Source organism: Symphalangus syndactylus, chromosome 16 (genome assembly GCF_028878055.3).
Source record: "Symphalangus syndactylus isolate Jambi chromosome 16, NHGRI_mSymSyn1-v2.1_pri, whole genome shotgun sequence".
In the NCBI taxonomy this organism is placed as follows: domain Eukaryota; kingdom Metazoa; phylum Chordata; class Mammalia; order Primates; family Hylobatidae; genus Symphalangus; species Symphalangus syndactylus.
In genome coordinates, this window is record NC_072438.2 from 10,911,082 (window position 1) to 10,937,768 (window position 26,687).

Here is a 26,687-nt window from a genome sequence, read left to right on the forward strand (position 1 = left end):
GGCCCTGGCGTGCCCGCTCCAGGACGGGGACATCGGATGTAGAGGAGACGGTGTCCAGCTGCAGGGGGACCCTGAGATGGGCCCAAGCTCCCCCGACATGAAAGGCAGCTGCTCCTGGTCAGCGCCTTCCTCACGAAGAGGCCTGGCTCCTGCCACCACCCCTACCCCTACCGCAGCCCCGGGAGAGGAGGCTGTGGCAGCCTCAAGCAGAGGTGGGTTTCCGGCCCCTGAGGGATGGCAGCTGTGAGGCTTGGCCACGGTCTCAGGCTCGCCAGTGCTTTCACCGGATGGCCACCGGCTGGGCAGTTCTCGGGAGTCCACTTGGTCACCCGCTGCAGGGCTGCCCACCTTCCCCGGCGGCCTGGCCGGCCCCTCCTGCGGTGGGTGGCGGCTGCGCAGTGACCTTGCAGTAACCCAAGTGCCATCCGTCAGCGGACAGCCGCCCGCTCTGGAACACGAAGGCAGCTCATCTGAATTCAAATTACCCCAGGAGCCGCGCAGTGCCAGCCATAACTCAGCCTGCGGAGGAGTGCGGCCGCCGCGGATCGGACGTTACCATACATTCCCAGGGCGTTGGACAGGGCTGCTAATGAAAATATCAATCAAAAACTCGGCTGACTTAATGGTCAATTTAAATTAATTAATTGGGGAGGAGAAAAAAGTTGAGGAGGGTGGCGTTGATGGGCTCCCCCTCTGGCGGGCGGGGAGGAGAAGTAGGTGCCCAGCTGGGCACAGCCCCCAGGCCAGGAGATGGGGCCAAGCCTCCCCGGGGACCCTGGGGCATACCTCAGGACCCAGGGGCCGTGCCTGCCTGGGGCAGGTGTGAGGCCTGAGATTCCCGTCCCGCAGTTCTGGGCGGGCTGTGGGTGGCCTGTCCTACTCCAGCTGTGTCGTCTGCAGGGACCACTGGTGGTCAGGTGCCCCCTCCCTGAGGCATAGAGAAGTCCCTTGCTCAGTGCGGCCAGGGAGGGCTGGCATTGTGGGCATGGGCATGGGCCGCCACTGGCTCAGGTCCCTGGGCCTCATCTTGTCTGTGACACAGTGGCCATGTCCACCGCCCAGCACGTCGCAGGGCCCAGGACAGGCAGGGTGGGGCTGGACGCGGGGCTCACCAGGGATGCCCCCAGGTCAGGCGCTGCGTCAAGGGAGACACAGGTATCCCTGCTTCACAGCTGAGAAACTGAGGCTCTGAGGGGGGACTGGTGCCTCAAGAGGCAGAAAGCGCCGTGGCCCTGCGAACCACAAATGTGACAGTGCGGAGGCTGACGGGTCATCCAGGAGCGAGATGGAGAAAGGAACAAGGCCCAGAAGGACGGCGGGGGTGACCGCGCAGGGACTCCAGGGCCCCCATTCCAGGCAAAACCTGTAGGAAGATTCCCACCCAGCCCCTCTGGGAGACATCTACATCCTCAAAGGCAATAACAGAACCCTCCGCACAAACCAAAGGTGAGGACTCATAGCCAGGCCAGCCCGCCTCCCCGCCACCACGCCAGGTACCGCCACGCTGCGGGTCTGGCTGAGAAGGCACCTGGAATTCTGTCCCAGATGCTGTGTTTCACGCCAGGTGACAGCAAAGCTCTCCCTGGACACGTGGGCGCACTCCAGACTCCCCCAGAGGCCCTCCTGGAAGAACCACTCAAGGACCCAAGGGCCCAAGAGGCATCAGAAGGTCCCAGGTTCGTGATCAGAAGGCCCCATGTCCCAGTCCACGTGGTCAGGGGTCACGCCAGGTGATCAGAAGGCCCCACGTCCCGGCCCATGTGGTCGGGGGTCACGCCAGGTGATCAGAAGGTCCCATGTCCCGGCCCTTGTGGTCAGGGGTCACGCCAGGTGATCAGAAAGCCCCGTGTCCTGGCCCATGTGGTCAGGGGTTATGCCAGGTGGAGCCTTGGGGGAGGCTGAAGCCAGCGCCCTGGCCAGCACAGGTCATGTCTGGGCAGCCAGGAGCTGTCCAGAGACCCCAGAGACAGGTTCAGGGGGTGGGATCTGGGCTTCCAACCCCTTCCCCAGGGTCCGTCCATCAGAATCCTCCACAGGATCCTCTGCAGAGCCTTCCAGGAGGCGGCCCAGCATGTTTTTCCTGCCCCGACCCTGGGTGTGGCTGCCTGCCAGGGTGCAGGGGAGGTGGTGTGAGCCCCTGCTGCCCTTCTGGGCCTTGTTCCTGTCTCCATCTGGCTCCTGGATGACCCTGGTGCATAGGGCTTTCGTCGTGCTCTGCCCACACCAGGAGCAGAGCAAGCCAGGGGCAGCTGGCCCAGAAGGAGGAGGTAGGGGTCAGGCCAGACCTTAACCCAAGCTGAGCCCAAGTGACTACAGCTGCACGGGGCATGAACAGACGGCGGCCGTCATGAGCTGTCCATACGGGCTTTCCTTCCGCAGCATCTCACAGCAGAAGCTGACCCAGACAGCAGAGCCCAGGGAGCCCGACTCAGACCAGAGGCTGCCAGTCACACAGAACAGGAAGAACCGCAGACTCTCAGCCACGGCCATGCCCTGAGCCCGGGGGCACCCAGGGAGGACCCAGACAGTGTAGACTCTCAGCCACAGCCATGCCCTGAGCCCGGGGGGACCCAGGGAGGACCCAGTGTAGACTCTCAGCCACAGCCATGCCCTGAGCCCAGGGGGACCTGGAGAGGACCCAGGACAGTGTAGACTCTCAGCCACAGTGATGTTTTGAGTCTGGAGGACCCAGGACAGTGTAGACTCTCAGCTACAGCCATGCCCTGAGCCCAGAGACTCAGCCTGGCAGTGCCAACACGCAGCCCTGAGTCTCCATCACAAACCCACCCACTGTTCATCCAACTCATTGAGCCCCTGGCCAGGGCTCAATCACAGGTTCTGTGGCCTGTATGTGGGGAGGGGCCAGCCCTCCCCCAGCCTCCAGATGGAGAGGGTGGGGGCCTGGCCTGGAGGCTGCCCGAGGGCAGGGGCTGTGGGACAGGACAGACTAAGGCGTGGCAAAGAGTGGCAACCATGGGCCCAGTGAGGCCAGCCAGAGCCACAGGACCAAGTGTGGCCACGTGGACGCAGGCCAGGAGGGTGGGGCTTCGCTCCGGTGCCGCCAGGTCGCTCCCAGGAAGCCATCCAGCTTGGCCTTGCACCCTCACACACAGCCTCCCTTGGCCAACCAGGTCCCCACCGGCCCCAGCACTGGGCATTCAGGGCCCGGCCCAGCAGGAGAAGGGAACACGACCACTACCCTTTGACCCCAAGGCACCCAGAGTGCTCAGGCAGGGCCTGATCCTGCGGAGGCCATGGTGGCCACTTGGTTGGTGTTTCTGTTCCCTGAGCGGCTCACGCCCTTGGGTGACAGAGCAGCCGTGAACTGCCGACTGACGGACACACCTCCCGGAATGTTTATGGACCGCAGTCACTTGTATAACCACAGGGCTGCTTACGCTGGAGCCTCAGACGGAAAGCACCCTGGGGTGCCACACACACCCAGCCCCCTGCTTGGAGCCCACCTGGCCACAGCTCCCCAGCAGACCCTGCCAGGCCGACCCCTCCCACAGCCTGGTGGAGAGCAGGGGCTCCCGGTGGCCCGAGACCTCCCATCTGCCCTGGGCCTAATCCTTCTTGTCCCCTCCACATTCTCCAGGGCAGAGACAGTGTCCACACTGGGGCAAGTGGCCAAGAGCTGCAGCTGAGGCCTGCAGGGGAAGGGTGTTGGGGAGGAAGCCCAGGGCCAGAGGGTCCCGCTGCCTCCCTCCACCACCCCCTTGCCCTCTGGCATGTGTCCCAGCAGCAGCCCCACCTGGGGGTCTCCACTCAGCAGGGCAGCCTCTCCTGAGGTCATGCAGGGGGCCTGGGGCTTGAGCCATGAGCCTCCCACCCACCATGAAGTGACTCTGGGAGAGACAGGCTCTGCTTGTGAGCTGATGCCCTCAGGCAAGTCCCATCTACCTTCAGGGTCCTGTCAACTGCAGCATCCAGTGATGAGGCTTAGAGGATTCCATAGGCCCTGGGGTCAACCCACATGCACCTGGGTGGGGAGGGTGGCACAGGGGGAGGGAGCACCTCAGGGGGTGGGTGGCACGAAGGCAGGGTGCACCTGGGCGGGGAGGGTGGCACTGAGGGAGGGTGTACACCTGGGGGGAGGGTGGCACAGGGGGAGGGTGCCATGGGGTAGGGTGGCATGGGGGAGGGCACGCACCTGGGCAGGGAGGGTGGCCCAGGGGAGGGTGTACCTGGACGGGGAGGGTGGCATGGGGGGAGGGTGGCATGGGGGGAGGGTGGCATGGGGGAGGGTGGCATGGTGGAGGGTGGCAAGGGGGAGGGTGGCATGGGGGGAGGGTGGCATGGGGGGAGGGTGGCATGGGGGGAGGGCGCACACTTGCACTAAGACTCCCCAGGCTTCGCCTGCTGCAGGGTTCCCTACTCCGTAGCCCAAGATAAGTGGGCCTTGGAACACCTGAGTTTGAGTACATTCTCCCCTGGGGCCCTGCACGCCTTAAATCCATGATGAGTCCCCATGATGGCGTGGTCTCCAGGAGGCAGGGGCTGTGGGATTCTCCTCTCACCCACGTCCACCCCAGGATGTGCACCATGCCTGCTTTGGGGGACAGCACCTCGATCCCCTCCAGGCGGATACCTTGCCCAGCCCAGCTGGGAAGAGGAAGGAGCAGGGTCCCTGGGGCACTAGAGTGGGCCAGACCCATGGTGGAGGGAGCCCCATCCCCACTGCACCTGGGACCCCAGGGGGTCTGCACGCTCCACCAGGACTCCAGGGCCCACAGAGGGAGGCTGAGGCTGTGGCCACCACCGAGAGTCAGTCTCTGCTGCCACCCAGCGGCCTCCAGGGGAAGTGCGGGCGAAGCCTCAAGCCAGGCCAGACCACCCAGCAGCTGGGCCCGCCAGGGAAAGCGGAGCCTGGGGCCTCAGGACCCCTCTAGGGTGTCTAGGGTGGCCCGAGTCAGTCCTGGGCCTGGACTGTGCCCTGGAGGCCTGGCCAGGGGGCAGTGGGGGACATGTCCGCCCTGAGGGCCACTGGCCATGGCCTTGGCCTTGGCCTGGGGTTGGGCCTGTCCAGGCTTCACCAGCTCTGGGCCACCCCCTCACCGCCATCCCGCCTGTGGCTGCCCGCATGGGTCCTCAGCAGACAGGAGCTGCCCAGGGCTAAGGCAGGGCCTTGCCAGTGCCCAGCTCCAGTGAAGAGTACAAGGGGGGCTCCCAGAGCAGGGCCCTCAGGCCCAGACTCAGCCCCTTGGGAAGAGGGACCCAACCTGGGGTCCCTTTGGGAGGCTGAGGCAGGAGGATCGTTTGAATCTCCAAAGGTAGTTAGTCCTGGAAGCAGCTCTGAGAACAGGGCTGGGCCCACCCAGGCCCACCCACAGCTCATCTCTGTGCCCAGAGGGCTGGCCCAGCTCCACCAGGCACAGCCTCACTGGGCACAGCCTGGACCTCACACCCTGGGTTAAAGCTGTGGTTTTCTCAGACGGGCCCTGGCCTGAGCAGGTGCCAGATGGAGCTTCCCCTCTCCCAGACCCTCCCTCCTGTGCTCCCTTCCTGGTCCTTCCCCATGTCCCCCAACTTCCCCCTCTGCCCAGCACAAAGAGACCACAGTGAGACCCCGCTGGACACCTCACCCAGCTGCCTGCCTGCCAGGTGTGGTGAGGGTATGAGTCCTGGACGAGGGGACCAATGCCTCACACACAAGGGTATCAGTCATCCCCTTCCAAGCTGTCGGAGCTGCCCATGAGGCAGGTGCACAAGACAGCCTGGCCCTGGTGCCACCTGCTGCAGGGGCCTGAGACACCCTGTCCTCTGAGCTGCCCGTGACCAGGGGGTCAGAGCCCACCTTGGTGTTGTGGCCCCCACGGTGTCTGCTGAAACCACTCACCTCTGCCACTGCAGCCGAAACAGCCACAGCCAAGACCTACACAAATGCACGTCGGGGAGTTCCCATCAAACCACAGAAACAGGTCGGGTCTGGGTGTGGCCCATGGGCCACAGTTTGCTGACCCTCAACTCATGGATCACATGTCACGAATCGGGTATGGGGACACACAGGCAAGAGCAGGGTCTACAGAAACACGTGCCCCGGGCTCCGTTCAGCCAGTCCGTCCCGCACCTGAGGCAGGCTCAGCAATTCCCCTCAGCCTCACCTCCACTCCCAAGACAGGCCAGGAGCCTGCTCTAAACACCATCACGGAAGCCAGACAGAAAAGGCCCGCACAGCATGATTCCACGTCTACGAAATGCCCAGCTCCACAGAGACAACAAGCAGAGGGGAGGCTGCCAGGGCAGGGCAGGGTGGGGAGGGCCCACTCATGGGGAGGGGACTCGTTTGGGCAATGGGATAAAATGGTTTGGAACCAGATAGAGGCGGTGTCTGCACCACCTTATGAATGTACTAAATGCCGATGAACCGAACACTAAATTTTATGTTGGGGCTGTGCACCATGGCACGTGCCTGCAGTCCCAGCACTTTGGGAGGCTGGGGCAGGAGGATCGTTTGAGCCCCAGAGGTCGAGGCTGCAGTGAGCCATGATCACACCACTGCACTCCAATCTTGGTGACTGGGGGAGACCTTGTCTCAAAAATAATATAATAATAAATTAATAAATATATTAATACTAACAATAAAAACAATGTTTCCAATAAATTATTATAACACTTAAGAGGAGAAAGATTGGAGTAAGGATGGCTCTGACTCCGCCACCTGTCAGTTGAGATGCACACAGCTTGGAGCGGGGCTGAGGCAGGCGGAGACCCTGCTTGGGGCTTCCCAGCAGCCGTTTGCCCCGGGAGCTCCAAGAGCAGCGGTGGACAAGCCAGAGGCAGCCCCAGGCCTGCTGTCCGCAGCAAAGGTCTCCATCAACCCCATGTCCCAGGCAAGGCCAGGTCTCTGGGCCTCAGTCAGGGCAGTGAGGCCAGCGTGTAGCCCAGGCCGTTCCCACGCATGCTCACCTCTGAGAGTCCAGGGACAGCACTGTGGGGCTCCTGTGCCAGGCATCATGGCTTCCTGTCCCTGGAGTGTGTCCCCCGCTGCCTGGGAACTCCTCAGGGAAGGGCACACAGCAGTCCCGGGGAAACGGCCTCTGAACTGAAGGCGCCTAGCCACAGAGGGAAGGTGCCATATCCACGGTGCACTGGGCAGCCTCTGAGACGCCCCAGAGAAAGAGAGTGGGGAGTCTGGGGCACCGTACAGAAGGAGAAAGCTATAAAAACACTGATTCAAGAAGCTAAAAAAACGGCCAAACCAACCAGCAAACACGTGGAATAAACACACAGAAAAGCCGCTCCCACAGGCAACCCACTGAAAACCAAAAATACAGAGATCTTAAAAGCTTCCTGAGGACGGGGGACACATGATATACAAGGAAACAACAACAAAAAAATTGCTCCTCACTTTTAAAAATTATGCAAGCCACGGCCAGGCATGGTGGCTCACGCCTGTAATCCCAACACTGGGAGGCCTAGATGGGCGGATCACTTGAGGTCAGGAGTTCGAGACCAGCCTGGCCAACATGGTGAAACCCCGTCTCTACTACAAATACAAAAAATTATCAGGGTGTGGTGGCAGGTGCCTGTAATCCCAGCTACTCAGGAGGCTGAGGTAGGATAATCACTTGAACCCAGTAGGTGGAGGTCGCAGTGAGCCGAGACTCCACTGCACTCCAGCCTGGGCGACACAGTAAGAGTCTATCTCAAAAAAACAAGATGTTTAGTATTTGGAGATAGAGTCTCTAAGAGGTAGTTAGGGTTAAATAAGGTCATATGAGTGGGTCCTAATCCAATCTGACCTGTGTCCTCACAGGAAGAGGAAGAAGATGAGGACACAGACACACACAGAGTGACGACCACGTGCAGACAGGGAGATGGTGGCCACCTTTGAGCCACAGAGCGAGGCCCCGGGAGAAAGTGGCCCTGCTGATGCTTCCATCTCGGACTTCCAGGCTCCAGAACTGGGAGGAGAGACAGCTCTGCTGTTTAAGCACAGTGTGCAGTATTCTGTTACGGACCCCCAAGAAGACCGACCCACAGATGACAGGAGAAATATCACACAACCGTCTCAACAGACAAGTAACAAATAATAAAAGCAACACCCATTCGTGATGTTTTATCATCAGCACCCTTGGAGTGTAGAGCCACCTGGACAAAGCTGGAACGAAGCCTGAGTCCTCTCATCACCATCCTTGACTCAACAGCCATCTGAAGCCACAGAACCCTCCACAGGTGTGCATGCACATGGGCAGTTTGCACGCCTGTGTATACACACCATACAGGCACACACTACACAGTGCTCACACGTGTGCATATTACACAGTTGTACATGGACACACATGCCCATGTGCACACAGACCCACCTGCAAATACCTGTGGACACATAGTTACATGTGCACACACACAGGTACACTTACACACAGACTCCCATGCAGACAATGTAGGCACACATGTAGTTATGCCTGCAGGCACATATGCACACACATGCACAGACATACATGCATGTGCACAGGGCACACGCAGGCATAGGTACACACTCATGCTCACACGCATAGGTACACACATGCTCACACGCACAGGTACACACTCATGCTCACACACAGGTACACACTCGTGCACACACACAGGTACACACTCATGCACACAGGTACACACTCATGCTCACACACAGGTACTCATGCTCACACGCACAGGTACACACTCATGCACACACACACACAGGTACACACTCATGCACACACGCACAGGTACACACTCATGCTCACACAGGTACACACTCATGCACACACGCACAGGTACACACTCATGCTCACACACAGGTACACACTCATGCACACACACACAGGTACACACTCGTGCACACACAGGTACACGCTCATGCACACACACAGGTACACACTCGTGCACACACGCACAGGTACACACTCGTGCACACACACAGGTACACACTCGTGCACACACACAGGTACACGCTCATGCACACACACAGGTACACACTTGTGCACACACGCACAGGTACACACTCATGCACACACGCACAGGTACACATGCTCACATGCACAGGTACACACTCACGCTCACACACACGAGCGCATATCTGCCTGCATTCCAAACGGTGAAACACTCACAGGCTTCATTATTTAAACCATAATCTACACCAATGCAATAAACCTAGAAATTAATGCGAAGGTCTAAAGGAGCAGCCAGCTGATTGGAAAGTTTAGAAACGCTCTCCTAAACAACTCCTGGGTCAGAGGGTAAACAAAATTCGCCCTGAGAGAAGATTTTATAATTGTATGGAAAGAGAAACTGCAGTTCCACGAAGCCAGATTCAGGAGGAGTTGGTGGAGAATTCACAACTTTAAATGTTTTTATTACTGAGCAAGAGAGACTGGAAATAAATGAACAAACACTCGACACAGGAGGGAAAAACAACCATAAAGCAGATTCACGGGAGGCAGGAGGGGCGGGAACGAAGATAAAGGCGGAATTAATGAATTGGAAACAAGAAGAATGGGTGAGCCCATCAGTAAATCCAAGAGCCGGTTCTTCCCAGTAAATAAATAAATAAAATAAGCAAGGCTCCAAGCACCTCATCAACAGAGCGGGGAAGCAAGGGAGCCTGGGACCGAGAGGGGATCAGAGCAGCCCGGGAGATTGAAAGTGACAGCTAATGCATTCGATATTCCTCACAAAACTGACCATTCTCCAAGAACACATAAATTACCAGAATTAACTTAAAGAGGTTTAAAAAAAAATCTATATCCATAACTGCAGGAAGAGAGAAAAGGTGGCATGATTGGGGGGTCTGGCTACAGGACCTCACTTCCCGTTCAGCACCAACACAGAACCCACCATTCAGAGCAATGAGGTTGCGGCTGGGGGAGCGCCAGGGGTTTCAGGGACACCCGGGAGGACCAGTAGAACACCAGGAGGGGCCCAGGGAGGGGCTCTCTGGCAGTGAGTAGCAGGTGGCAGAGGGAGTGCCGGGTCTGCAGCCTGTGAGGGAACTGGAGCCTCTTCACTGGCTGTCTGGGGGCTGACAGGGAAACTGGATTGGAGCCCACAGTGAACTCTGCCTGCCTGTGACCCTGACCTCGGAGTGTGGCAGGAGGTGTCTAAGCTGCTTCGTGCAAACAGGACTCCCTTGTATGGGGTCCAATGGAGGCGGGGCAGGGTGGGCAGGAGGGAAGAGGTCTCTGTTGGGGGCTCCTGTTACCCTCTGAGCTCCATCCCTGCCCCCAGACCCCCTCCACACTCGTCCACACACACAGGGGAAAGCAGGGAAGGGGCGGAGTCAGCCCTGAGGTCTAATTCGGCTCTCAGGGCCACCACCTCGGCCACCATGTTCAGCCATCAACTAGCAGCTCCCTCCCCTGTTCCTGTCTGGTTTCATATCAAGATCATACATGCCTGGGCCATAATTTGGGGACAGTCTTTTTTTCCATTCTCTGAACGGAATTATGAAAGGCCGGAATTTCCTCCCTTATGCATTTTGTGGAGGTTGCCTATAAAATCATCTGGGGGCCAGGCGTGATGGCTCACACCTGTAATCCCAGAACTTTGGGAGGCTGAGGTGGGTGGATCACCTGAGGTCAGGAGTTCAAGACCAGCCTGGCCAACATGGTGAAACCCCATCTCTACTAAAAACACAAAAAATTAGCCAGGCGTGGTGGTGCACACCTGTAGTCCCAGCTACTTGGGAGGCTGAGGCAGGGGAACTGCTTGAACCCAGGAGACAGAGATTGCAGTGAGCCAAGATCGCACCACTGCACTCCAGCCTGGGCAACGAGAGAAACTCTGTCTCAAAAAATAAAAATAAAAAATGAAATCATCTGGGGCTGAGGCTTTCTTTGCAGGAAGATTTTAAACTACTGTTTCATTCTGGTAAGTGGCTGCAGGACTATTTACAGGCTCTTTTTCTCCTTGAGTCAGTTTTTGGCAATTTTTTCCAAGAATTTGTCCATTTCCTCTAAGTCATTCATAATATCCTCTATCTTTATAATCCAGACTGCATCTCTAGTTCTGCCTCTCTTTTCAGTCCCAGTAGTATTTATTTGCTCATTCTCCCCTTTTCTCAAGCTAAAAGACTTTTGCCAATTATTTAGTCTAGCAAAGAAAAAGCTTGTGGGTCTTCTCTGCCGTGGCTTTGTCGTCAGTTTCATTCATTTCTGGGTTTTGTTTTGTTTTTTTGAGACGGTCTCGCTCTGTCATCCAGGCTGGAGTGCAGTAGTGTAATCTTGGCTCACTGCAGCCTCAACCTCCGGGACTCAAACAATCTTCCCACCTCAGCCTCCTAAGAAGCTGGGACTACAAGCATGAGCCATCACACCCAACTAATTTTTTTATTTTTAGTAGAGACGGGGTCTTGCTATGTTGCCCAGGCTGGTCCCAAACTCCTGAACTCAAGCAATCCTCCCCACTGTTGGCCTTCCAAAGTGCTAGGACTGCAGACGCCAGCCACTGTGCCTGGCTATTTTTCACTCCTATTTCTTCTAATACAGTCACTGAGGACTGTAAATTCCCTTCTACACACCACTTGGGAACTACTCCACAAGTACGGATCTGCCGCGCCCACTGCCATATGGTTCTAAGTCTTTTCTCACTTCCGTTGATTTCCTCTATAACCCATGAGTTACATCAAGTGGGTTTTTGGAATTTCTGAAGCACATGAGGTTTTGTTTGCTTTTTGGTATTGAGTTGTGGTCAGAAGATAGGATCTATATGATACTCTTTTTTTTTTTTTTTTTTTTGACATGGGAGTCTCGCCCTGTCGCCCAGGCTGGAGTGCAGTGGTGCGATCTCGGCTCACTGCAAGCTCCGCCTCCTTGGTTCACGCCATTCTCCTGCCTCAGCCTCCCGAGTAGCTGAGACTATAGGCACCCGCCACCACGCAGGCTAATTTTTTGTATTTTGTTTAGTAGAGACGGGGTTTCACCGTGTTAGCCAGGATGGTCTTGATCTCCTGACCTCATGATCTGCCCGCCTCGGCCTCCCAAAGTGCTGGGATTACAGGTGTGAGCCACCGCGCCTGCTCATGATACTAATTCTTTGAAATGTACTGGCATTTGCTTTCTGGCCTATAAATAGTCCATTTCTGATAGGCAACATGTGTGCCTGAAAATAATGTGATTTCCCAGCTAGGTGAGCCCATTCCACAGACGCCCCTCCGCTCAAGCCCAGGAGCCAGCACCATCAAACCTCATGTATCCTTACTGTTTCCTTTTGAGTCTGCTTGACCGATTAACCACCAAGAGGATTACGAGACCTCTGCCTAGGACAGGGCTTTGTGAATTTCTCCTTGCAGTTGGCTGGGTTTTGCGGTAGCGCATTGCTTTTGGAAACAGCTAACTTTGTGGTATTGCCCCGTTCATGGGAGATCCTGTCCATCCTCGCGTGTCAAGCTTCCCGCTGCATGTGGACTCACTTCTGCGCTCTCCACCTGAGCCCACGGCCTCGGGCACCTGGCTCGCTCGTCCCTCCGGGCCTTCACACCGGCTGTCCTGAGTGGAACTCACTTCCCCAGATCCCATGCCCTCAACTCCTGAGTCTAGAGCAGCAGCCAAGAATTGGCCAATCCACCTCTGTCAGAGGAGAAAGTGCATGCCTGCCCAAGACCTGGGTTTTTCTGGTATAGAGGGGTCCGTGTCTGCGTCTGCCAGGCCAGGCATCAGGAGGCCACGGGGCTAGCATGGGGCCCAGGGTCCTCAAGGGAGACCTCCCTCCCTCCACCCAAAGGCCAGCTAGGAGAGCTGAAATTCCTGCTCTTGCTGGGGGGGGGGTCCCACCTGCAGGGCTGCAACAGCGAAGGTGCCCCGCCAGTGTCACCCATGTCCCCAGCATCTGCCCTCCCTCCCTCCAGGGCACTGGCTGAGCTGCAAATGCAGCAGCAAGCGTGAGAACAAGGAGCTCCCGCTGCACCAGAGGACAGGCAGGCCCCTCTCCTGGTGAGGGCTGCCTGGTGAGGGCCACCGCCTCAGCGGCCACAACTGTCTGGGCCTGGGGAGTGCCTGGGTGGACAAGCTCTCGGCACAGGAGGTCCAGGGCTCTCAGCTGGGCTGGACTGCCTTTCCTCCAGCACCCATGCTCGGGGGGCGGGGTGGGGCGGGGATGGCCAGAGAATAGGCCCAGGACAAGGAACAAAAGGTTGGACAAGCATGGGGCCTGTGACCGCAGGGGACGGGCTGGCTCTGAGGCCCTGGCACAGAGGCCGCCACTCCAGGCTGCCAGGGAGGCTCCCAGCCAGGCCGACCCCACCTCCCCGGGTCTTCAGAGGCTCTGGGGAGGGCTGGAGGGAACAGGGGGGTGAGGCCAGCCCTCGAGGGGCAGAGGGAGCCTGGGGTAGGAAGGGGGCATATTCAGGAGAAGACATAGGTGTGGATGCCCACGGAAGGGTGGGGAAGCCATCCCTCTCTCATCCCCATATCCCTGCCCCACCTTGCCTCAGCCCCTTCCCCTCAGGAGCCCTCCACAGGGACAGGAGCCCTGCAGTGGGGAAGGCCCCAGGAGACGGGGAGGGCTGGGGGCCTCAAGGTAGCCAGCGGGGGTGGGCCGCTGCAGCAGTGTTGGGGGCTAGGGGCAGGGAGGGGCCTGTCTGGAGGATCCTAGCCTTAGGACTGAGGAGTGGGCTCACAGGTCCCCAGCGCAGGAAGGGAGCTGTCCCAGGGTACCAGGCACAATCCTGGCCCTCCCACCACGTCTGCCCAGCCCGGTAGCTCCCACAGGGGCTGACCGCTGAGGTGGGTGCCCAAAGCAGGTCCCAGGGACCCAGGGGCTGTGCTGTGCTGCAGACCTCCCATGCCCCCCATCCACCTGTCCACGGCTCTGGGGTCACCCCAGAGGGCCCTGGGAACCCCTGCCTGTGGCCAGTCAAGGAAGGACCAAGTCCAGGCCCACCATGGGTGACACAGCGGAGCAGCCCCCACCCCACCAGAACTTCCTGCAGCTTCGGCAGCAGCCTCTCTCCATCCCCTAGGGGCCAAGCATCCACCCGAGGCAGCAGGCCAACCCCCCAGGCTGCCCCCGGCCTCAGGCAGGTGACCCCGCGGGGCCAACCAAGGGACTCAAATGCCCCTGGTGAGGGTCCTGGCCCCCCATCCCAGGAGACACACAGACACGCCCAAGGGAAAATACAGCCCTGGGGACAAGCCCTGGGGGCCAGGCTGTGAGCTCACTCCAGACACACACTACCCTGTGCCAGGCAGACAGGGGACCTAAGGGTGCCCTGAACCTTCCGTCTCAGTCTCCCCACCTGCAGAGGACACAGCAGGTCGGCACTGCAGAAGAACTGGCTGCACTGCCCCACCGAGGGCCCCACCCACCCGACACCCTACGTCAAGGGCACTGAGGGGAATGGCCCCGGGCTCGGGCCTCAGAAGGAGCCTCAGGAGGAGCCTCCAGCCCCGCTCAGCAGCCAGCTGGGAAGGTTCTCACCAGGAGAGCCAGAGGTTTGGGGAAGGAGGAGATGAGGGGGGGTAGGAGGTGAGAGGTGGGAAGCCCTGGGGGATGGTGGCAAATCCAAGGGTTGCAGGCAGGACCAGAGGCTCCATCAAGGGAAGGGGAGCGTCAGAGGGGTGGGGGGCGGCTGGTGACTCCACACGTAAACCCCAGCTCACCCCACATCCCCTCGCTCCCACACACCCAGGCCAGGCTCAGAGCTGGTGAGGGGCCCCGAGGGCCCTGGGCTGGGGTGGGAGCAGAGTCAGCAGCCCCCACTCCTCCTGCCTGTCCTTGAAGGGGACTCAGGTAGCAAGAGTCGGCTGGGAACTGTTCCAGACTCCAAGTGACACTGTGGACAGATCTCCCAAACCTGGGTCACCATCCAGCGGGAGGAGACGCTGGGTGGACTCAGACCGTGGAGAGTGACTGCAGGGAGGGGGCAAGGCCCCACCTGCCCCTAGGGCATCCAGGCCTTGGTGGGGACCTCGGGGCCCTCTGCAGCCACAGCCACACACCCTGCCTCATCTCTGACGCCCTCCCTGGCCTGCAGCAAAGGGCCCAGTGGGACCCCGGCAGTCCTGACACCACCACCACGCCAGCCCCACAGCCCTGTCTCCCATTGCTGTCCAGGTTGCCGTGTCCTGCAGGCCGGTGGCCGGTGTCCTGGAGGCCACTCCAGCCCCACAGCCAGCCTCTGACCTGAGGGACCCTGCCCTGTACTAAGTCATCTCAGAGCACCGCCTGCCCCACCCCAAATCCCAGCACCCTGGAAGATTAGGCAGGTGACTGTGGCTTTTGCTAAACCACCCAGAGCTGATCTCCACAAATTTAACCAAAAACAACTTTCCTGGGCAGTCTGGCAACTGTGTCAAAGTCCAGTGCCAGGGCCCTCCCTTCCCTCCACATGAGGCCTGGGGTGGCTCTGGGGAGCAGGTGACACTCTCTTGAGCCCCTGTTCCGTCAGTCCCAGCACAGAAGCCACCCAGGGCCTGCCAAGGACAGGAGGGCTCCTGACTCCGGGCCAGCACAGCAGAAGAGTAGGCACTGCCCCAACAGAGGAGGGCAGAGCCTGGCCAGGGAGGGGGCTCCCACTTGCCAAGGCCCCAAACTCCCCAGCCCCATCTCCCATCTTACAGGGCAGGGGCAGGAGGGTCACCCAAGAGCCAGAACCCCACTTCACCCAAGCAGCTCGGCCTCAGGAAAGCTGATCCAAAAAAACCACACCACTCGCCACCTTTGCCCACCTTTGATCTGTGGCCCTTGTCAGTTAACAAAGTGGCATTGATTAACTTCAGTGACCTTTCATGAATTTTATTGGGAAAAAAAATCAAGAAAATTTCAAAAAAGTATTAATGTTTTCTTTTGTTATCGCAAACTCGAAACCCCTACAATTTTATTAAAAGTGCAGGAATGAAAAACAGGAAATCCCTTGCCCTGTCTGGTTCTGAGCCAGAGACCAGAGGCCTGAGGCATAGCCAGGCCCACTTCAGATGGTGGAAATGAAAATTAATCAGAAGTCATATGTGCAAAGCAAACGCCTTGTATTAAATTCACAGAGTGGGTGCTGACAGGTGCTGCTGGCAGGACGGCCTTCCCAGAGGCCTGGCACCACACCCCACCTGAAGGCGCAAGGGCCCTCCCAGGCCACGGGAAGCATGGACTCACGGCAGCTCGGTCTGCCCCAAAGGCCATCACAGCCACTGGTAGAAAACCAGGCGGCCACAAACTGGCGGTTCACTGGCAAGTGGGTGACAAGGTTCATGGGCACAGATGCCCATGCACAAGCCCCAGGCACCGTGACCCCTCAGGAGGAAGGGGACACACAGGGCCAGTGGGGCGCTGACCACCGACGCCTGGGGTTTCCTAGCAACTAAAGCACACAAGGCGCCCTGCACAGCAGGCCTTTCATGGGGAACACAGACCCATGTTAATCTGTTTCAGATTCATGTTTAATAGAACGCCCTTCTGAAATGCATCCCAAATAGAGAAGCTTTCCCTCGAACTGCAAAAGCCATAAAAATGCAAAATGTTTCTTTAGGAAAAACTGAATCAAAATTATGCCTTAATATTCCAAGCAACATGAAACCTACTCTGTGCCCCAGGGCAGGTGCAGGCGGCAGCAGTGGCCCCAACCAGCCCCCACCAGCCTCAGTTGTTCTCGATCTGCTCCAGGTCCAGCTCCCCGCGGGCCTGGGGGAAGATGCCCTCCTCCCCAGCACTGTCCCCATCACTGAGGTCCCCGTTGCTCCTGCTCGAGCCATCACCGGTCACTGACTCCCTTGAGGCCCACAGGCTGGGGTGGGCAGGGCTGGTCCTGAGGCCCCTCTGGCTGCAGCCAGGCATGGTGATGCCAGGGAGGCCCCGGGAGTCACACGGGGAGGACAGAACCATCTTCACTGGGGTGTCATCCTCACCGTCATCTTCGTAATTGAGGGAGCAAAGGCTTTTTGAATTTTTTAAAGTCTGCAATAGAGAAGATACGGGCTTAAAGCATTTCTAGCAGGTCACCCAGGAGGCAGAGTCCCACCAACCCATCGAGGGCTCCGTGTGCTGGGGCTCTGGCCATCCCCAAGACCACACAAAGCAGGGGCCTTGGTCCCCTGTACACCAGCCACAGCTCTCAGAGCCCCTTCCTCAGACCCTGCCCATGTCCGCCCCGGCCCAACCAGCTGGCCCCTCAGCTCTCCTCAGGCCCCGCCCAGCTGGCGTGGGCAGAGACACACAGCCTGGCCCTGCCCAGACCCAATGGACCAGGTTGGTGGGCACATGACACCTAAGCAAGCCCCAAGACGCCCAGGGCTCACAGGTGACAGCCTTGTCCCAGTCTTGTCCTCGGCAGGTGGCCTGGCCAGGGAGGGTGCCTTGTGCCTCCACTTCCGACAACAGCCCCACCCAGGGCCGCTCTCAGCAAGCACCTCACAGCCACCTCTGAGGCCCTGTGGTGGCTCCGTCTCTCCTCCACCTGCCACCATAAGGCCCCTGGAACCCCACCTCGTCGATGTCCTCAGGGGACCACCAGATGCAGCTCCCACCCTCTCTGTCCTTGCACCTCCTCCCCTAATAGTTACTCTAATAGAAACACATGCAAATCCTTCTCATCTCAAAATAACGCGACAGACAGGTGCACATACAGGGGTCTCCCCTGGGCAAGGCCCGCCCTCGTCCCAGGCGGGCAGCTTCCAGTACCCCCATGCCCCGCCCAGGCTTGTCCACAGCAGGTCCCTGAGTGCCAGGCTCTGGCCCTCCCTCTGCTCTCTGGAGGTGCCGCCACCACCCCCTTCTCACTCTGCCCCCAGCCAAATCTCACTCAGTAGCCCCCTTTCCCAAGGCCTGTTAGGGATGGGGGTCCCCCCAGGCTGCACCCCCCAACTGGAGCGCTCTGAGCTGCAGGCAGTCTCCATCCACCCGGGCGTGCTCTCTTGGGCGTCTCCAGGGCCCTGAGACCCAGCAGCTATGTCCAGCTGGGGCAAGAGTCCATGGCCATGGCCAGGGCAGCAGCCCCTCAGCACTCCTGGGTCCCCACCCCCAGTCTTTGCCTCAAGTCCCCCATCTGTGATGCGCAGCACCGTCCATGTCACTCATCCACTGCCACTGGGAGCAGCCTTCCTACCCAGCCCCACTTCCCGGGTCACCTCCAGGCCTCCTCAGGGTCAAGGCTCCCCTCCTCGACCACACCACGCTGGCTTCAGACGCCTCACCTCATGGCTCAGGCTTATGAGGGCACATGGGTGCCATCGGCCACACCTGCAGGGCACAGGGGTGTGGTGATGCCAATGATGAGGCCACACTGACACAGCAACCTCGGCCACCTAAAGTTATGACCTAGAGCACAAGCTAACCAATTCCAAAGGACCCAAGAAACTCCCCAAACCACCTTCGTCCAGAGCAAGGAAACACCCCACAGACAGGAACCTCAAACACTTCCTGGAAACACTTCCAGCAACTGATTTTTATAAAAGCACATGGCCCTCGGGGACAGAGCTCCTTTTTTCTAAGGATATTATTGGGGTCTAAAAGACAAATTGACGCCAAGCGTGGTGGCTCACGCCTGTAATCCCAGCACTTTGGGAGGCCGAGGCGGGCGGATCACGAGGTCAGGAGATTGAGACCATCCTGGCTAACAAGGTGAAACCCCGTCTCTACTAAAAATACAAAAAAATTAGCCGGGCGTGGTGGCAGGCGCCTGTAGTCCCAGCTACGCAGGAGGCTGAGGCAGGAGAATGGCATGAACCCGGGAGGTGGAGCTTGCAGTGAGCTGAGATCACGCCACTGCACTCCAGCCTGGACAACAGAGCGAGACTCCTTCTTAAAATAAAATAAATAAATAAATAAATAAATAAATAAAAGACGAATTGACATATTTTCTGTCTTTGTGGTTCTACTATAAAAAGTGAATCACTGAGAAGTAAAATTCTAAAGAATAATTTTTTTTTTTTTTTTTCTGCGACAGGGTCTCGCTGTTTCCCAGGCTGGAGTGCAGAGGTGCAATCATAGCTCACTGCAGCCTCGACCTCCCAGGCTCAAGCAATTCTCCCACCTCAGCCTCTCAATAGGCTGGGACAATAGGTACACACCATCATGCCGGTCTACTTTTTGTATTTTTTGCAGCAATGGGTTCTCGCTTTGTTGCCCAGGCTGGTCTGAAACTCCTGGACTCAAACAATGCTCCCGCCTCAGCCTCCCAAAGTGCTGGGATTACAAGCATGAGCCACCATGCCCAGCCCCACTCAAATCTTTAAAGATACAACTGGCCACACGTTTTGTTCACAAAATAAGGATGCATAATTTGTTTTATTCAAATCAAAGTGAATTTGCCCATGGACATCACTAGTACATACAAGCCCCAGGCCCGGCATGAGGATGTGGCTGGTCTGCTGGGCCCCTGCTGGATGGCGTGGAGGCCCAGGTCTCACCAGCTCGGTCTGGTGTCACTCATGACTTGCAGACTCTGGCTGCCGTGCCGCCCACACAGGATGGCCTCCAACCCACAGCACCGCCAGGCTGCACTACGCACGCACCAGGGGTGGCGGGGATGCTACGCACCTTCTGGGGCCAGGTTTCCTTCCATTTCAAACCACGACATTTTGTTTTGATTCAGAGTCAACCCTCTGGACTGACTGCTTGGACCCGACAGATGCTGCAAGAGCCACGCCAAGGCCTCGGACACGTGACTCGCACTCGCGGGCGCAGCTGTGCGGCTAGAGCGTGAAAACAGCAGGTTCTGAATGCCTCTGGATGACAGTCGGTGGAGGAGAAACAACTGCTGCCCACAGACATGGCAGCTGCAGAGCTAAGCGCCCAACACCACTAGTGAAGGCCACACGGAACTGAAGGGGCCACCCACACTGTAGAGACGGTGGAAACCAAGGCCCACGGGGCCGGTGCTGGCCTAGACTGCGCCGCCTGTCCACCTCGCGCCCCCATCCCTGGACGCCAGCCCTGGGGCTCCGTCCCAGCTCCTGCTACCATCACTCTGGTTCAATGGTCACCTCATCTGAGGTTAAACATAAAACAGTTATCCAAAACACAAAGGTCAAGCCTTCAAGTTCTGAATTGAGCTCCAAAGCGCAGAGGCCTTTCAAACTGTGTGCGAAGCCCTTCAGTCAGTCTGGGGGGTGCATGGGCCTCAGCTGACAGCTGGAGAGCCTCCAGCACCTGAGGTGGGTTAACTCAGCTACTGGAAGCCGGTGAGACCCTGGAAGGTCAGGGAAGCCTCCTATGAGCTGACCTGACGTCACTCAGCAAACGTCCAGGGCCCTGTCTCAGCCACATCTGTACCTACCCCTTGCCAAAGCCTCTGGCTTTTGTCAAACTAAAACACCGGTTTACTCTCTTGTGAAAGCACGATCTCCATCCACCATGTGGGAGGGGCTCACATGGTCCCCTCACAGCCAAGGCGGCCCTGGCCGCTGGGCCACTCTGCAGTAGGGCCAGGCAGCAGTCAAGGGTGGGGAGGGCTCCCCAAGGGCCTGGCAGTGCCTGGGGCGCAGCACAGTGCATGTAGAAACAGGCAGCCGAGCAGAGCCAAGCAGCTCCCTCCTGCCAACGGGAGGAACAGGCCAGCCCGGCCGAGCCACAGAGGACCACAGGGCGCAGGAATGTCCACGGCACGGGCAGGGACAGAGACGGCCAGAGCAAGCTCCGTGCATACATCAGGCAAGGAGGCCAATGTGAGAAGCACCGGGACCCTAGACCCCTTGTTGCCTCTGGGGAGCGCTCTCCCAACCCAGAAGGGAGGGTTATTAGGAAAGTGCGGACTGGAGCATTCTAGACAGGGGAGCTGGCCGATGGCACATGAAAAAACTAGCTGAGTGAGCCCTGCTCAGACAACCTGCTCGGGCTGTGAGGGGTGCACAGCCTTACAATGCCAGGAAGCTGGAGATCAAAGATCCTCCGTCTCCCCAGCCCTCCACACAGAGGCAGAAGGAGGGGGACTCTCCGCCCTGACCGTGCAGCCACTGATGGCACCGGCTCCTCACCCCAAGGAGGATGGGGTAGCCAGCGCCCGTCAGGAGGTGTGGAGTGAGTGCCCAGCAGTACGCCCCCTGCCCAGCACTCGCTTCTGCCACCTCACTCACCACCTCTGACCACCCTGGGTGTGGCTCCTGGAGAGAAGGTCTCAGAAAACGAGCAAGAAAAATCAGCAGCTACAAATTCCTGATTTTCAGTCTGTGCCATCTCAAACATTCCATGTTCTTGATGGTCCCTGCTCCAGTTTGAACGTGTCCCTCCAAATCTCTCCAAACCATGGTGTTGGGAGTTGATCAGGTCCTGTGGGCCTGCACAGGACAAGAGCCTCATAAAGGGCTAGAGGGAACCAACCTCAGTCCTCTGCGTCCTCTCTCTCCTCCGCCAGGTGAGGACACGGCCACAAGAGGCCATTTTGGAAGCGGAGGCCAGGCTCTCACCAGACACCAGACTTGCTGGGGCCTGGGTCTTGGGCTCCCAGACTCCAGAACTCTTTTTTTTTTTTTTGAGACGGAGGCTTGATCTGTCGCCCAGGCTGGAGTGCAGCGGCACGGTCTCGGCTCACTGCAACCTCCGCCTCCTGGGTTCAAGCAATTCTCCTGCCTCAGCCTCCCGACTAGCTGGGACTACAGGAGCCTGCCACCACGCCCGGCTAATTTTTTGTATTTTTAGTAGAGACAGGGTTTCACCGTGTTAGCCAGGATGGACTCGATCTCCTGGCCTCGTGATCCGCCCGCCTCAGCCTCCCAAAGTGCTGGGATTACAGGCGTGAGCCACCGTGCCTGGCCCAGAACTCTTGAGAAATACACATTTCTCTTATTTATAAGTGACCTCGTCGGGGTATTTTGTTACAGCAGCACAAACAAACTAAGTCAGTCCTTTTCTTGGTACCAGGAGCTGCTCTGAGCTTTTAGTTTTTCAGTTTTCACCCAGGAGGCACAAAGAAAACAGCTCAGCAGGTGCAGCAGAGGCCCCCATGGAGGACAAGCCTTGCGCCCTCGTGACTGAGGCCGCGGAAGGCACCACCTGCTCACTAAACCCAAGACCTCCAAAAACGCAGCGGGCCTGAAGGTGTGAACACAGCCACATGCACCTCCAGCTTGTCCTTAGGTTCTAGCCTGTGAGGTAACTGCTGGCCCCGAAGCTGCCTGCCTGTCTGAAGAACTCCTCAGGCTCCGGATGACCTGGCTGCAAGGCCACACAGGGAGCTGTTTCTTTCTCTGCAGCAGCCTCGGTCTCTCCAGAGGCAGCTGAGCGCCTTCTCTATGTGGCAAAAGCTTTTCAAAGCCCTAAAAGCACACACTTTTATAGAAACCAGCAGCTGCTCCCACACCTTGCTGGAACCATAACTGATGTGCATATTTTCAGTGGTCATATTTTAATTTCAACTTTGAAACATAGTTTGCCAATAAAAACAGAAAACGTAGCTTCGCCAGTAAAAGCCGCGCATGGTGGCTCATGCCTGTAATCCCGGCACTTTGGGAGGCTGAGGCGGGTGGATCACCTGAGGTCTGGAGTTCAAGACCAGCACGACCAACATGGTGAAACTCCATCTCTACTAAAAATACAAAAAATTAGCCAGGCGTGGTGGCAGACACCTGTAATCCCAGCTGCTCGGGAGGCTGAGGCAGGAGAATCGCTTGAACCTGGGAGACAGAGGCTGCAGTGAGCTGAGATGGCGCCACTGCACTCCAGCCTGGGCGACAGAGCGGGACTCCATCTCAGGGGAAAAAAAAAAAAAGCAGGAAATCCTAAATGTTTTCCTGTGAAAACATGCACTGTCTCCAAGGGAAAGGCAGGGAAGGCAGTGCCCCCGCACCCTGCTCAGTCAGAGAGCAGCCCTCTGACACCTGGGGAAGCCCTCTGACACCTGTGAGCCTAGACTCAGAGCAGACGGCAGGGGGTGGCGGGGGGTTGGGGATGATCGCCGAACTGTCCCATTGATAAGCCCCGACATAGGAGCCCTGCAGGGTAAACACAGCCGCGCACGCAGACTGCACAATACAGGCCAGGGATGCCGGACCGGAGCTGGGCCGCACATACCGAGTCTGTCAGGTGCAAGCACAGCACAGCCGGGGTGCAGGTGTGAGTGAGCGTGAGCATGCAGCAGTGCGCATGAGTGGGAGTGTGCACCTGAGTGTGTGCATAAGCGTGGGGGTGAGTGTGCATGGTGGGTATGTGTGTGTGCCCACCCAGAGTCAGGACTAATTGTCCGATAACACACAATTATAAAAGTTGCAGAGGAAAATCAGAGCATTTCTTTTTGGCCCTGAGGTGGAGAGGAGCTTGACACAAACAGGAAGTGGCAAAGCCTGGGCCTGGTGGCGTACGCCTGCAATCCCAGCACTTTGGGAGGTGAGGCAGGAGGATGGCTTGAGCCCAGGAATTTGAGACCCACTTGGGCAACATAGTAAGGCTCTGTCTCTTAAAAAGTTAAGAATATTAGCTGGGCACAGCAGTGTGCACCTGTGGTCCCTGCTACTTAGGAGGCTGAGGTGGGAGGATCGCCTGGGTCCAGGAGATGGAGACTGCAGTGAGCTGTGATTACGCCACTACACTCCAGCCAAGGCAACAGAGAGAAAGAGACCCTGTCTCCAAAAAAAACAAAACAAAACCAGGAACTGACGTAACCCAGGCTGGGGGCCACATGTTCACCAAAGCTGCCACATGTTCAGGTGGTACGGCGCAGGCAGGGGGCAGGTGGGTGTGGGTGAAGACTGGTTGGCTGACAAGGAGAAGGGCGCACAGACGGCAGATGAGGAACACGGAGAAAGGTGGGAGCCAGTTTTTGGGTGGGATGAGCAAAGAGCTGGAAAGAGCGAGAGCAGGCAGCCCTGGCCCCTCGGGAGTCTTGGCGCTGTCCTCTGCAGCCACGGTCAGCAGGGCTCTGGGTTTGCAGACGTGGCCCCTGAAGACGCTGCCTGTCTCCTCAAGGGCTTTCCTGACATTTGATGAGGCCCTCTCCCCATAAACCTTCTTTTTACCAGAAAGTGATGACTACTGTCACACTGAAGACACTCGCGAGCCAGCAGACCGAAGCGGCTGAATTTAAGGCAGTGCACACTCCAGGGCAGGCAGGTATCACCTGGCCCCCACATGAAGCAAATAAACGAAAAGCTTTTATTTCAGGTGGGGTTGAGTCCCAGGAGCAGAATGGGGTGTGTAGCACCCACATCACTGTTCTGGCTCATTAACAAAGTCACTGAAGAAAACGGGGCAAGCCGGGAGTGGTGGCTCACGCCTGTAATCCCAGCACTTTGGGTGGCCAAGGCGGGCGGATCACCTGAGGACAATAGTTCAAGACCAGCCTGGCCAATATGGTGAAACCCCATCTCTACTAAAAATACAAAAATTAGCCAGGTGTGGTGGTGGGCGCCTACAATCCCAGCCACTTGGGAAGCTGATGCAGGAGAATCTCTGGAACCTGGGAGGCAGAGGTTGCACTGAGCTGAGATCACACCACTACACTCCAACCTGAGCAACAAGCGCAAAACGGAAAGGCAAAGGGGAAGGGGAAGGGAAAGGGAAGGGGAAGGGAAGGGGAAGGGAAAGGGAAGGGGAAGGGGAAGGGAAAGGGAAGGGGAAGGGAAGGGGAAGGGGAAGGGAAGGGGAAGGGGAAGGGGAAGGGGAAGGGAAGGGGAAGGGAAGGGGAAGGGGAAGGGGAAGGGGAAGGGAAGGGGAAGGGAAGGGGAAGGGGAAGGGGAAGGGAAGGGGAAGGGGAAGGGAAGGGGAAGGGGAAGGGAAGGGGAAGGGGAAGGGGAAGGGGAAGGGAAAGGGGAAGGGAAGGGGAAGGGGAAGGGAAGGGGAAGGGGAAGGGGAAGGGGAAGGGGAAGGGGAAGGGGAAGGGGAAGGGAAGGGGAAGGGAAGGGGAAGGGAAGGGGAAGGGGAAGGGGAAGGGAAAGGGAAGGGGAAGGGAAAGGGAAGGGGAAGGGGAAGGGGAAGGGGAAGGGAAAGGGAAGGGGAAGGGGAAGGGAAGGGGAAGGGAAAGGGGAAGGGAAGGGGAAGGGGAAAGGGAAGGGGAAGGGGAAAGGGAAGGGGAAGGGGAAGGGGAGGGAAGGAAAGAAAAGGAAAGAGAAACAAGGAAACAAGGGAAGAAAGAAAGCTCTGCACCTGCCTATCCTCTCTGTAAGCCCCTTACCTGTCTGTGGCCAACCAAACTCCAGCACAAGGGGTGCGAGGCACCGGAGCCAGCATCAATGCCAACACCATTCCACAAGCACCGTTTCTGACCGACACTCCTTACAGAGAAGAGCGGTTTTGAAATCGCTCCCTTCAAAAAGTGGAGCCCAATCCTCCCCCCACTGAGTACGGGCTAGACAGAGTCAAGGAGCAGACAAAATCTCAGCTGGTGAGGACCAGGTCACACAGGACTCTGTGGGACCCGCTCACACCCACTGGGGTCACTCGTTATGGGAAATCAAGCTGCCGCATCGTGAACATACTCAGGCTGCCCCTCAGGGAGGCCCATGTGGCAAAGAAATGAGGCCTCCTGCCAAAAGTCACATGGGTGAACTTAGAAGCAGGTCCTGCAGCCCCGGTCGAGCCTCCAGGTAACCACAGCCTGGCTGACTGAGCTCCAAGGAGGCCTGAGCAGAGCCTCCCCATCGGCCTCCCGGACCCCTGAGGAGGCACAGGCGTGGTGTTTGTGAAGAGGCACAGGCGTGGTGTTTGTGAGGTGGCTCAGGGGTGGTGTTTGTGAGGTCACAGGCGTGGTGTTTGTGAGGTCACAGGCGTGGTGTTTGTGAGGTCACAGGCGTGGTGTTTGTGAGGTGGCACAGGCGTGGTGTATGACTCTGAAGTCACAGGCGTTGTGTTTGTGAGGTCACAGGCGTGGTGTTTGACTGTGAGGAAACAGGCGAGGTGTTTGTGAGGTGGCACAGGCGTGGTGTTTGTGAGGAGGCACAGGCGTGGTGTATGACTGTGAGGTCACAGGCATTGTGTTTGTGAGGTCACAGGCGTGGTGTTTGTGAGGAAACAGGCGTGGTGTTTGTGAGGAGGCACAGGCGTGGTGTTTGTGAGGTGGCACAGGCGTGGTCTTTGTGAGGTCACAGGCGTGGTGTTTGTGAGGTCACAGGCGAGGTGTTTGTGAGGTGGCACAGGCGTGGTGTTTGTGAGGTGGCACAGGCGTGGTGTTTGTGAGGAGGCACAGGCGTGGTGTTTGTGAGGTCACAGGTGTGTTTGTGAGGTCACAGGCGTGGTGTTTGTGACGTCACAGGCGTGGTGTTTGACTGTGAGGTCACAGGCATGGTGTTTGTGAGGTCACAGGCGTGGTGTTTGTGACGTCACAGGCGTGGTGTTTGACTGTGAGGTCACAGGCGTGGTGTTTGTGAGGTCACAGGTGTGTTTGTGAGGTCACAGGCGTGGTGTTTGTGACGTCACAGGCGTGGTGTTTGACTGTGAGGTCACAGGCATGGTGTTTGTGAGGTCACAGGTGTGGTGTTTGTGAGGTGGCACAGGCGTGGTGTTTGTGAGGTCACAGGTGTGGTGTTTGTGAGGTCACAGGCGTGGTGTTTGACTGTGAGGTCACAGGCGTGGTGTTTGTGAGGTCACAGGCGTGGTGTTTGTGAGGTCACAGGTGTGGTGTTTGTGAGGTGGCACAGGCGTGGTGTTTGTGAGGTGGCACAGGCGTGGTGTTTGTGAGGTCACAGGTGTGGTGTTTGACTGTGAGGTCACAGGCGTGGTGTTTGTGAGGTCACAGGCGTGGTGTTTGTGAGGAGGCACAGGCGTGGTGTTTGTGAGGTGGCACAGGCGTGGTGTTTGTGAGGAGGCACAGGCGTGGTGTTTGTGAGGTGGCACAGGCGTGGTGTTTGTGAGGTCACAGGCGTGGTGTTTGT

General features: G+C 58.0%; 1 protein-coding gene across 5 annotated transcripts in view; it reads right to left on the reverse strand.

Annotated features, from left to right (window-relative positions):
* Window positions 1-15,680: 15,680 nt before the first annotated feature.
* Window positions 15,681-26,687, reverse strand: part of FAM53A (family with sequence similarity 53 member A) — a 45,791-nt gene continuing 34,784 nt past the window's right edge. For all 5 annotated transcript variants that reach the window (XM_063619711.1, XM_055245481.1, XM_063619708.1 and 2 more), the window contains exon 5: window positions 15,681-16,848. In XM_063619711.1, the coding sequence (XP_063475781.1) occupies window positions 16,534-16,848 (315 nt within the window). In that variant the 3' untranslated portion in view covers window positions 15,681-16,533. The remainder of the gene's footprint in view (window positions 16,849-26,687) is intronic.